This window comes from Brassica oleracea, chromosome C8, assembly GCF_000695525.1.
Source record: "Brassica oleracea var. oleracea cultivar TO1000 chromosome C8, BOL, whole genome shotgun sequence".
Taxonomy (NCBI): domain Eukaryota; kingdom Viridiplantae; phylum Streptophyta; class Magnoliopsida; order Brassicales; family Brassicaceae; genus Brassica; species Brassica oleracea.
This window is the reverse complement of record NC_027755.1, coordinates 11,306,099-11,319,184: the sequence shown is the minus strand read 5'-3', so window position 1 is coordinate 11,319,184 and position 13,086 is coordinate 11,306,099. Positions and strand designations below refer to the sequence as shown.

The 13,086-nt window shown below is 37.7% G+C and overlaps 2 protein-coding genes across 2 annotated transcripts in view; one reads left to right on the top strand and one right to left on the bottom strand.

Moving 5' to 3' along the window:
• LOC106308647 overlaps positions 1-224 on the top strand; it is a 1,889-nt gene extending 1,665 nt beyond the window's left edge. Inside the window, exon 4 of the mRNA XM_013745787.1 lies at positions 206-224. Coding sequence (XP_013601241.1) covers positions 206-224 — 19 coding nt within the window. The remainder of the gene's footprint in view (positions 1-205) is intronic.
• A 923-nt stretch (positions 225-1,147) lies between these two features.
• On the bottom strand, positions 1,148-2,193 carry LOC106311078 (uncharacterized protein At4g13230). The gene is made up of 3 exons (XM_013748311.1): positions 2,042-2,193; positions 1,895-1,951; positions 1,148-1,537 (listed from the first exon to the last, which is right to left on the bottom strand). The coding sequence occupies exons 1-3, from the start codon at positions 2,132-2,134 to the stop codon at positions 1,316-1,318; spliced, it is 372 nt and encodes a 123-aa protein (XP_013603765.1). The 5' UTR covers positions 2,135-2,193; the 3' UTR covers positions 1,148-1,315.
• Between the last annotated feature and the right edge of the window lie 10,893 nt (positions 2,194-13,086).

Sequence of the window (13,086 nt, the reverse complement as noted above, 5' to 3'; positions counted from 1 at the left end):
TCTTTTGTAACAAGGTCTTTTGATAGTCTTCTTAGACTCAAAACTTTTAACCTTGTCTTATGTAACTTTTTATGAATGTTGAACCTTGACTATCTTGTATATTAAGCTCTGTGTTTATTGAATGTGCAATTTTAATAGTTTGAATGAATCTCTAATATGAAAATCGGCTAATTAAATCTCTAATTTTGAATGTTTTTCAAAACAGTGGATACTATAAATGTTGAATCTTAGTAGCTAAATCGTGGCTATTATAGCCACTGAAAAATAGTTTTAAACCGTGGCTAATAGTGCCACGTCGAATAAGTGGCAGTATCGTGGCTATTATAGCCACTAGCAATAGCCACGTCTTAATATTATATCGTGGCTATTATAGCCACGAAAATGCGCGTGGTAATAACGTGGCTCCTAGCCACGAAAAGCCACGCTTATTTCTATCCACGAGGCTATAACCACGCTACTTTTCGGACATCTAAGCGTGGCTGATTTCTTTTTTAGCCACGATAATTTGCTCTATAGCCACAACTTTGTAGTGGCTATGCGTTGGATTTTTACTAGTGTTAGAACGTATAAATGATAATGATTACCATCTTCGTTTGCCTTCGGAGATTACTACATCTGATGTGTTTAATGTTAAGTATTTGTCACGGTATGTTTATAATGCGGATGCTTCTGATTCGTGGTCGAATTCTCTTCACCCGGCGGGACCTGATGCAGCAGCACCCTCTTCCTTGGCGCCAACGGAAACAACCGACTAGTTCAAATAATTTAAACCTTTTTTTCCTTTTTATTACTTTTAAGTTAATGCTGCTTTTTTTTCCTTATTACTTAAGTATTAAGTTTCCTATTCTCATTAGGGTTTGTTAATGAGAATAACTATATAAACCAGTCTAGACGTCTTGTTCTAGACACACTTTGATATTGAATTTAGAGCTTTGGCTTTTATACCTTGTGTGACTTGATTAAATTCGTCCCCCAAGAAGTTGGTCTTAAGAAGCAATCGAAAGAAACTCTTGATCAATCCAAGAACAGGTCTCTAAGAACCCTAAAGTTCATAGATCGACCGTTTACCCATTCGTACGCTGCGCCACTTATTATTAAATAAGTACGGATATATTATAATTAACTAACATAAATTTCCACATGTTCTATAACCCCCATGTTTATTCTTACCTAATAAAGTAATTTATATTCTTAAACAAACCAGAAGTGTAAACATACTGAAACAACTCCAGATTACGTAAGTACATTTTATTTGATTCTTTTCTTAAAATAGATTATTTGATTTAGTGAAATATTAAAATTGACAGTAAGTTTATTATTTGAGGTTCTTGGTATTCATGCTTTTCTCGACGGTCTTGGCTTTGGCTTTGATGGACTCCTTGGTTTCCTCGGTTTTTCCGGTGACGGTATCTTTGATCTTTTCTGTCGTGTCCTTCACCTTATCCCAGGCCTCCTCTGCAGTGTTCTTCGCCTTGTCCTTCAAGTTACCGGCGGCCACGGATATCGTTTGTGCTCCTTCGTCCGCCTTCTTGGCCACCTAGATCATCCAATAAATTTAGTTATATGAAATCGTTTGTGAAGGATACAATGGAATCAAATCACACACATGAATATATATGTATGTATATATATACATCATTGTCTCTATCCGTATACCTATCCATCTGCTTTTATCTTTCTCTGTATTTTTTTTTTTGTTTCTAAACGAACTTGCAGTTTTAAAATTTCAAACAAAATATGTTTGGTTGTTATAAACGCACAATTAAACACAAGCCAAAAGCTATAGTTTCAAAATAACAAAAATTGGATATACAAACGCAGTGATGAATGTTTAAGACAAATTGAGCCTAACTTAAATATAATCTCAGGTGAAGTTCTTAGGAAAATATGATACCTTTTGCTGAGCCTCGGTGGCTTTGTCACAGACGGAAGCTTCTTTCATCGTACTCCCCTTTGAGTAATTTAGTCAAATCATCAAGGACAGATATGAATAGTTAGACGTTTCTTATCATGAATACATAAGAAAAACACAATATATTACATGGATGAGTCTTTTCGGGACGGAAGAGAGAACTCTCGGAGTGATGAGTGCCTTGTTGCGGAGGGAAACTGCAATAGATGATAAACTTGACATTTTTTAGTTCTCTTCTTTCTGTTGATTAAATATGGAATGAGTTTAATAATTAGTTGAGCTTACGCGATTGAAGTATATATAAAGGAACTGAAAAATGTATAGGAGTTGAAGTCGTATGTGAAAAAGACACATGGATTTTTTTTTTTGTGGGACATGAGGAGTTTGACTCGGAACATCGAATGGTTCCAGTTTTGATTAGCTACTTTTAGCTTTGTCCGTGTGACACAATCCTTGCAGCCTATTTCATTTCCTTAATTGATGCTTATTTTATTGGCCAGTTGACCACAAATTACAGGGATGTTCCGACTGATATTGTACCAGCCAACAATAAATTAACATGTGAGAAAATGGTGCCATTTTTCTTGGTGGTGTCTTTATACTTTTCGGAAGACAGCACCCGCCTCTTGCTTTGCTAGAGCCGATCTGCCACAGCCCTATCTTTCATCAGATAAAACTTGATGTGGCTGAAGTTTTCATTTAACTCCTTATACTTATAAGACTGTGCAATGGACCTCTTGGAACATATTTTCAATTGTTAAATGGTTACAATGGTAGTGTTAAAAAAGGAAAAAAAAGGACTTGATTAATTCTTGTTGAATCTATTCAATTAGTTGAAAACATAAAAGTGGGATCCACGTAAAAGATATGGACCAGCTAAACTCAATATGTGTCTTCAACGCTTGCTTTCAAAAGAAGATTGAAGAGTTGAAAATTCTGTTTATTTTAAATATCAATATAATTCTTAAATTATAATTGGTTGTTGAGTTTAGTAATTGTTTTTTCACCCTATTTGTTCCAAATGAAATATGTTGTTGTTAATATTTCTTTTTTTTTTAAAGTTATTTACATCATAATTCATCATTTTTACGCTCCATAAATAGAGACTTGGTTCATTTAATTTGGACACATAAATTTTTAAATATTAAATATTAGATGATTATGTGGAAAAGAAAATGTTATGTGGATTTTAAAAAGATATAACTATATGTTTCATTGACAAACAAAAATCTCAATGAAACATATACAAAAATGTCAAAAAATTCGTCGAAATTTCTTCGGGCTATTTGATGAATTTTCAACAGAAATGTTTTTGACGAAGTTCTAATGTATATTTTTGTCAGAAATTGTTTATTTTTTTTTATATTAAGAAAAAAATTATTTAAAATATAATATTTAGATTAATTTATTACTCAAAAAAAACTAATTTACAATCGTTTATGATAAATGATTTTCCTTATTTACATAAATATACTATAAATTAAAATTTTAAAACTTTTTTTATAATATAACTATTTTAATAACGTTTATAGAATTTTATAAAACAACTTTTGACATCTTATAAAGTGAAAACGTTTTTAAAGAAGTGAAAAACGTTATTATAAATTTTTAAAAGCATAAAACGTTTTGTCAGTAGAAAATATTTTTTTTAAAAAGTGAAAATGTTTTAATAAATTCTAAATAAACTTTTTATAATTGAAAAAGTTTTCTAAAAATAGAAATACATTTTTATAAATTCTGAAAAACATAAAAACGTTTTATAAACTGAAAACGTTTTAAAGAGGGTTTTTATTATAAATTTAAAAAAGCATAAAAACGTTTTATAAATAACAACAAACATAAAAACGTTTTTTTAACTTAAAAACGTTTACAAAAGCTTAAAAACGTTTTATAAAATCATAAAAAAAATAAAAAAAACAAAAATAATAAAACATCAAAAAACATAAAACAAGTACTCAAATCTTAAATCTAACAAGTAAAATCCTAAAGCTAACAATTCTAACACAAAATTTAACATACTAAATCCTAAATCAACCAACCTAACTAATTTCTAACATTTTAATCCCTAAAATCTATCAATTCTAATAAGCTAACACATATACAATCTAAAATATAAGATTACTGAGAGGTTAATAAATGACGAACATGTTTTGTGGGGATTTTTTGGGGAAAGATTTGCGGCTGTTCTTCGGTTGGCAGAGAGAGAATAGAGAGAGTTTAGAGAAAGATAATGTTGCAATGAAGAAGAACAAGAAACTTTTCAGTTTTTATGTTTAAAAATTGACTGATTAAGTTCGTTGAAAATTATCTTAATTTCGCTTCACAAAAAATTAGTCGGTTATTTTTTTCGGGTGAATTTCAATTCCGACGAATATACCTTTTCCCTTGGAATTTCTTCGGAAGTTCTGAAATTTTTTTAATGAGCATGTTGACAATTTTCGATATATGTATATACCTATTCGTCAGAAAGGGGTATATTATCTTATTTATAATTGACCAGGAAAAAAATATTTGTCATAAATTTTCGACGAATTTCTAACGAAGTGTGGATTAGGGTTTCCAAACATATCAAAATAGACAGACATTATCCATTGATAAAATATTGATGACTTTTAGGGGTTTATAATATTCAAAATGTTTGAAACCACTTGAAAACACATAAATACATGATTATAAGGTTAATCACCGTAATGAGTTTTCTTCAGTATATAAGTGTTAATGAGAAAGGTTATGCATCCATCGCGAAAGTGTATATAGCTTTAAAATAATTGAGCGACAATTAATCCACATCATATTTATCACTTAATATATGTTATGGTGATCTTGTAGGAATACGGTTTACCATTTATTTTGAATACAACCCAAATTCGTTGGAAATTTGTCACAAATTCGTCAGAAACTTATGACAAATTTCCTATAAAAATTTACAATTCTTAGGAAATTTCAAACAAAACATAAACCCAAAACCTATATCCTAAATCGTTTATAATTCTTTGGGAATCGTCAGTAGTTCGTCGATTATTTCCGATAAAAAATTGTTTGTCAAAAATTCCTTTGGATATTTCTGAAGAAATACCGACGAATGGTAATATTTCATATTCTTCAGAAATTCTTCAGAAATTCCTCAGAGATTTCCGACGAATATTTTTCCATTAGAAATTCCGTCAGGAAACTGTTTTTCTTCAGCTTGTCACTTCATCATTTCTTCTTAGCCTATTCAGTTTTCCACATGTCTTGGTCATATAAAAAATGTAGATTTTGATATAGCTAAGACCTAAGGATAGTTGAATATAAAAAATTCACAACTCAAGAAGTCCTACTAAACGTAATATATGCCTATGATAAAAAATCAGCAAATGTACATTTTCTATGTAATGTATAATGGTAATAATGAACTAAAATGTAAATCAAACTTTATTATTTTCCATACACTTTTACCCCGTGTAAGAATATATAGATCGTTAAGAATTATAAAGATAAAATTTTACATGTAATGACCGCTTCCCCTAAAACCACCTCGGGGTTTAGAGCACGGTGTTATGGACACGTGTCTAGCCACTGAACTATTTCATCATGACACATAAATTTATAGCTAACTGATAAAGTGATAAAGACATTTAGGACCTATCATCTGCGGACCTGTCTCCGCCACGAGAGACCCTAATCGTTATCGACAGCGCTGCTAAGCTCAGACCGTAAACCACGGGTTCCTTCCCATCGTTATAACCATCTTTCGTCGACACGTTCTGACGCACTAAATCTGATTGACGCATTCGAAATGCAAATCAACGGATAGTCTTTTAATTTTAACCAGATTCATTCTTATCGTATTCATTATTATCGACTCCCAGTTATACCGATGATATACCATGGATTTTATCCATTTTTAGCCATGGTATATAGGTGTTTTTAAATACATAATAATTGTTTTGGAGTGTTTTTAGTATGTTTTCAGGTTTTGGGGGTGATTAGGAGGAAAGTGGTGATTTTGGTGCATTTTGGAGATTAAATGATAAAGACCCGTAGCTGACCATCGACAAGCCTAGCATCGATGATCAAGGATGATAATTGATCGACACACACTCGGTGTTGTCGATCGACGGCGAAGCGCGCAGAGGCCAGAATGGTTCCACCCGACTTTAAGCCCAAGTCCCACAAGAATTACCAGATTACCCCTGGCGAGTTTTAACCTAATATTTATGTGCTCTATCATTGTTCTAGGTAACACACGCTTTCTTACTTTCATACAGCAAAATACTTAGAGTCTTAGATTTGGAGAGAAGATCCAATAACTCCTTCAGAGATTTGTGATTGAAACTCCAATTTTCTATTCTATTATATTTATGCAGTTTTTATATCTTGTTGTTATGAATTGCTTAGCTATGTCTGAGTAGTTCTTATTGTTAGATTTAGGGTTCAGATATTTATAAGGGATTAGCCAAAAATATAGAATTGCTAAGTGTCAGGAATATGAATCAACAAAACTGTTCTTAATGCATGTGTTCTAGAATAGCTAACTAGGACCTTGCCTTTAGATAGTAGGGCGCAAGCAGAAGTTTGGTTCTCGGTCTGATTAGTTTAGATTGTGCTAGGATTGCTAGAAAAATGCAGAAGCTGATTTAGTTAAACCTAGTGAACACGTCAAACCCGTGCGATAACGCTCCATGGAAGGTTCATCGATGGACAACTCGCTAGTTGCATCGATCGACGGGCTGAAAGGTGTATCGATCGACACCCCGTTGTTGGAATCGATCAACACTTTCTTAGGACCAACAAGCGACATCTGAGGTCCTAGATCCGGCGATAGATAGTCTTAATATACGGAAGTTGATTGACTATTCTTATTGTTTGAGTTCTAGAATATCCATATATGCTTAGTATCCCTAAGTCTAACGTCTCTCATATCTGTCTTAAAACCCCAATCAATCAATCGAACAATTACTTGTTCACCCCAGCTATTTACTGCTTTAAACCTATTTGCCTAGCTTAATTACATAACTAGATAGATCTATTGTGTGCCTTAGCTCCCTGTGAATTCAATCCTTAAGTGCTACAACTCGACCTCTTATTTGAGAGTGTAAATCATTCCTTAGGGTAATTTGAGTGATATCAAATTTGGTGCCGTTGCCAGGGAGCTTCGATCGCCATTAGATCAAATTTAGTTAGGTTTAGTCTAGGTTTTTGTTACTTGCAAAAACTAATAAAAAATTTTCTTTTCTTTCAGGTGCATGCTCAGCAGTACCAGAAGCAACAAGGAACATACACTTCTCTTTCAGATCATGCACTTCTAGAACGCACCATCCGCAAAAGCAAACATACCACATCGATCGACAATAGCACCTGCTCGTCGACCGACACTCGCCTTCCACCGTCGACCAAAACCACTTTTCCGTCGACCGCCCATACCCACCCAACATCGATCGACATTCCACCTCGGACATCGATCGATACTGAGCCGCGAGACATGGTTGCGACACTAGTTCTAATTCAGGACGCGACTGGAAACCTGCATGACCAGGAGGGTTATCTGCGTAATGCAGCAGGTCAGAAGATAGATTATCAGGGGGCTGTAATCCCTGATCCTAATGATGATATTGCAGATGCTCAAGCTGTAGACGAGACTGCTAGACCGAGGAATTAGCTGATTACAACAAGCCATATCAGTACTATGAGAACAGATCTGCCATCCGTCCTCCAGCCATATAGAGGCAAGACTTTGAGTTGAAGCCTCAGTACTTTACACTCGTGGGACAAACACCCTACTGTGGGTTATCACACGACCATTCTATGGACCATCTGGAGAGGTTTGAGGATCTAGTTTCTGCTATTAAAGGCAATGGACTCCCTGAGGACTACCTTTTTTGCAAGCTTTTCAAGTACTCACTTGCCGGAGAGGCTTCGCACTGGCTTAAGTAGCTACAACCAGGATCTCTCACATCCTGGGCTGATTACAAGAATGCATTCTTATGTCACTTCTTTGACGAGGCAAGCGCTGATGACTTGAGGAGTAAGATTGCTACATTCACACATGAGCCCACATAGTCATTCAGAAGCTCCTGGATCAGATTCAAGTAATATCAGAGAGACTGTCCACACCATAGATTCAATGAAGTGCAGTTGCTCATCACTTTCTTCAGAGGCATCGCGCTGGCATATCATATGGCTCTAGACTCAGCTAGTTATGGAAACTTCAACACTAGGAATCCAGAAGAGGTTGTGAGACTTATTGAGAACTTGACATCCAACAAAAGCACCAAGAACACTGATTTCGAAAGAAAAAAAATCAACCACTGCCCTAGGGAAAGAGCAGTTGGATGACGTTAAGGCAAAGCTGGATAGTGTTCACAAGCTTCTCAAGACATAAGTCAGCTTTGCAGAGGATGGATAGGCTGTAGATGCCGACAGTGACATGGAGGAAGAGGAGATGTGAACTTCGTTAGTGGTTCAGGCTTTCAGAATCAGAGGTCTGGAAACCAGGGTGGATACATAAACTCTTTTCGCAGTGGACAGAAGAGTGGATACAACTAGAGTTCACATTACCAGAAACCCTTCAGCAGCAACTACAACAACATCAATATAACTTATGGAAATTCTTTCTACCAAAACCAACCATCGCAGACTCGAGAGAGCAAGATAGAGTCCATGCTGGATCAATTTCTTGGGGTCAGCAAAAGTTAATGGTGAACTTCGATGGAATGATTGATGCTGTCTACACATAGCCGAACTCAAATTTTGAGTCTTTGAACACACATGTGAGGAATTTGGAGACACAAGTGGTTCAGATAGGAGACACTATTAAAAGGTAGAAGGCATTTATGATAGGTAAAGGAGATGACTCACTGAAGCACCACGTGAATGCCATCATGGGTGATGATTTATGGCAAGTAGTTAAGGAGGAGAAGCTTCAAGAGGGAGACTTCTACGTCAAAAGCTCCATGAGTTTTGGCGGTTCACATTGGTGTCCACCGACGCCAAGCTACGAACATTGACCGACGGAGACGGATGAACATCGATCGACATCAGCTCCTCCACATCGATCGATAGAGGAAGTTGCGTCATGCGCGACCGTGAGAATTATGACTCACGAGGAGTTCACAGCTAAACACCCACATCCACTCAAACCCTTACGAATCAAGAAGTCAAACATCGATCGACACCATAAGCTAGCTATCGATCGACATGCAGACTCCACCGACGATCGACACAACCCATCTAGCGTCGATCGACAACCACCTTTGACCTACCGAGTGTAGCTACCAAAGATAGATGTAGCACGCCTGGATGCTATCTGAAACCCGTCTCAACCTTCAGAACACATTGCAGAAAACTTCGATCAACATTCGGATGATGCACCAGAGCCTATGCAAGTTGATCAGACTTCTGAGAGGAGAACCTTGAGGAGAAGGAAGGAAAAGGTTCCCAAGCATCTAAAGAAAGGAGTCAATGAGAAGGAGATGGATAGCTTCACTAAGATAGTTCTCTGGATACCCTTGGACAAGCCATTTGAGGAGGCTTACCTTACCCACAATTTGCGGTTATTCTTCAGAGAGGCCAAGGAAACTGAGCAAGACATACATAGGATTTTCAATCAGATCAGAGAAAAGATGAAGCAGGGGATTACACTGAAGAAGAAGAGTGATCGTGAGAAATTTGAAGTGCCATGTTTAGTTAAGGGCATTGTATTCCCATGTGCGCTGTGTGACACAGGTTCATCAGTCAGGATACTACCCAAGGTAATGGCAGACCATCTGGGTCTGAAGATAGAGCCTTCAGAAGATTCATTCACTTTTGTGGATCATTCTACAAGGAACTTAGGAGGAATCATCAGAGACCTTGAGGTGCAGATTGGCAATGCACCAGTTCCTGTTGACTTCCATGTCCTAGAAAATAGGCAGAACAAGAATCATTCTCTACTACTTGGGCTTCCATGTTCCAGTTGACTTCCATGTCCCAGTTGACTTTCATGGCCACCGTAGGAGTAGTTTGCAACATGCAGACCAATCAGTTGTGTCTAACACTGGTCAATCATGATGTCTACTATGATCCAATCAGAGTTGCGAAGCCACAGACGTCCGACACTAGAGTCAACACCGGATTCATTGCAGCATGCCACTCCGATTTTGAGGATGAATATGAGACAGAGTATTCATGATCGATCGATAGTCGGACTCTACCATCGATCGATGTGAGAACCAAAATTCACACTATCAAATTCCGTAAAATTAGGAAAGTTCGGAATTTTGAATCCGCATAAGAGCGTTGCGATTATTACAAAAGATTATAAGAGGTTCGGCCGCAAGAGCTGTCAGCGAGTTCCCTAGTTCTAACCACCAAAAACCTTAAACCTAGTCGAGTCGTAGCTCGATAAGAACAAATGAAAAAGATACATAAAAGTGTTTGATTGATTTCAGACAACCTTATGAAAGGCTGCATACGTACCCCTTTCGAGGATCAAGCCGGACGTAGTTCAATTGAAAAGATTTAAACAAGAGATCGAACTACCTGGGCGAGTTCATCTAGTATGAGTGCAAGTCATAGAAACCTAACTTGTCGAGAATAAAGCCTAAGGTTTCTAAGTGCAGAGAGTTCTAGAGTCTAAAAGAATTATCCTTGCGTTTCTTGCCTTGGCTCCCCTTATATATGCCTCCAAGGTCGGCCGTCCTTCCTTTTCTGCCCTTGATTCGAGTTTATCTCCTCGCAAAAATATTTCATTTTTCCCGATCTTCATGATTATCCTTTGAAACTTGACATTTATCTTCAGACTTGACATTTATCCTTTCTCGTGAATATTCGATAAACCGTCATAGTCAATTAGGGCCGATTTGTCATTAGAAATCGTAAGTGGGCTTTTGCCACGTTTTAGACCCTTTGGGCAGTTTTCAACGAAAATATTTTTACGATTTCTTACGAAAGAATAACCTTCAGTACGACGCCGGTTTTACGAAACAATGGAGATCAATCGTATAGCTGAGATAACCTTGGTGTTTAGTAAACCGTTATCGTTTAATACGATTGATCCGAACTTATACGAGAAAGTAAGCCTTCGTCGTTTTTATCATAAATTTTCAACGGTAACTCCGATCGAGACAAACAAGCGACAGTTTGACCGAGACCTGAAAGGTGTAGTTCCGGAGACGAGAAAGCATGGCATTAGACTGATCCAACTCGCCTAATAGCAAATTGAAAAAGACTGATCCAACTCGCCATTGGGCGAGTCGGAAATGGATCATCCAACTCGCCCAACAGCGAGTTGGATTTGGTCGGTCCAACTCGCCGTTGGGCTAATTGGATGAAGCTCGTCTAACTCCCCCAATGGCGAGTTGGATTTATCGATCCAACTCACCGTTGGCCGAGTTGGATGAGGTTTGTCCAACTCGCCAAACGGCGAGCTGGATTGATCGATCCAACTCGCCGTTGGGCGAGTTGGATGAGGTTTATCTAACTTCTCAGATGGCGGGTCGGACGATGCTGGTTCGGTTGTTCTGATGCTCGGGAATCGTCTGTCCGAGAGATTGAATGATCGTTTCCGAGAAGCTTGTCGTGTAATACTCTTAAAAATACAAAGTTAATTTTTCCGTATTTTTATTTTCTTTTTAGAAAGGTTTCTCGAGATCTTTCCGAGTTGGATCGATGTATGGCGAGTTGGCTAGCCGGTTATCGATATAACTTGCCGTATGGCGAGCTGGGTAGCCGGATATCAGTCTAACTCCACGTATGGCGAGTTGTATAGCTGGATATCAGTCCAACTCGCCCTATGGCGAGTAGTGTAGCTGGATATCAGTCCAAGTCTCCGTATGGCGAGTTGTGTAGCCGGATATCAAGTTGCCGTATGGCGGGTTGTGTAGCCGGATATCATGTCACCGTATGGCGAGTTGTGTAGCCGGATATCCATCCAAGTCGCCGTATGGCGAGTTGTGTAGCTGGATATCGATCCAAATCGCTGTATGGCGAGTTGTGTAGCCGAATATCGGTCCAAGTCGTCGCATGGCAAGTTGTGTAGCCGAATATCGGTCCAAGTCACCGTATGGCGAGTTAGCTAGCTGGCTAGCGGTTCAACTCGTCGTATGGTGAGTTGGCTTGCTGGCTAGCGGGCTAGATGGCTCTATACAAGTGTTCTCATTCTCTCTGCTTATTTCTTCGTAGATTTTCGGTACTCTTTTGTTTGTTTTACACAAGTTATTTCCGTAAGTATTTTCCGACAGCTATTTTTTCGGAAGTTTTTAGACGTTGATTGTGCCATGACCGATTTTGACCCCAACAATCGACATCGCCATTCATCAACCGATCGACAACCATCCTGGAGAATCGATCGACATCAGTCATGCGAATGAGACTTTCTCTCTGCCAGCACACTGCTATCCGAACTTTGAAGTCGCTACCCAGCCTCAGACGTCGATTGATTACTACTAAGGTGATATGATCAGCAGACAAGGCGACTATTCTGTTGGCAGTTGGGCAGAAAATTTCCTTCATGAGAGCTTCGCAGTGGACACTTAACTACCTGAGATGAAATCTGATGAGTAGGACGAGGACTACCATAGAGAGAAGGACATTGAGTACTGTGGTCTTGCCATGGATGACAGAGGACTTCTCCATACATTGTTTGCATCTGCTACGTTGATATCACTCAAATTACCCTAAGGAGTGAATTACTCTCTCAAATAAGAGGTTCAATTGTAATACTTAGGGATCAAATCCACAAGGAGCTAGAGAACCTAATAAATCTAATCAGAATTGTTAAGCTAGTTTGTTTTAATGTTTTAAATGTAAAGTTGCAAGTTTGTGAGTATGTAATTGCTCGATTGATTGATTGGGGTTTTGGTGCTTAAAAGGATATAGCTAGACTTAGGGTTTTTATTCAAGAAATCAGGATTATAATCCTACAGATGCCTAATAAATTGTATGCATGATATTATAGACCTCAACACTTAATCACAAACCCTTAGGCTTTTGCTTTCTAGGTTTGTCTATTGACCAGTGTCGATCGATTATTCTATAAGCATATCGATCGATACACTTGTTGAAACGTCAACCGATTATTCGATAGGAATATCGATCGACGCGCTTGGTCAAGCGTTAATGCACGGATTGAATATGCTCACTAAGGTTACTAGATCAGCTCTCGCTTATTCTAGCAAGTCTTAGCTCAGTTAGGATGGATTCAGGGTGAGATG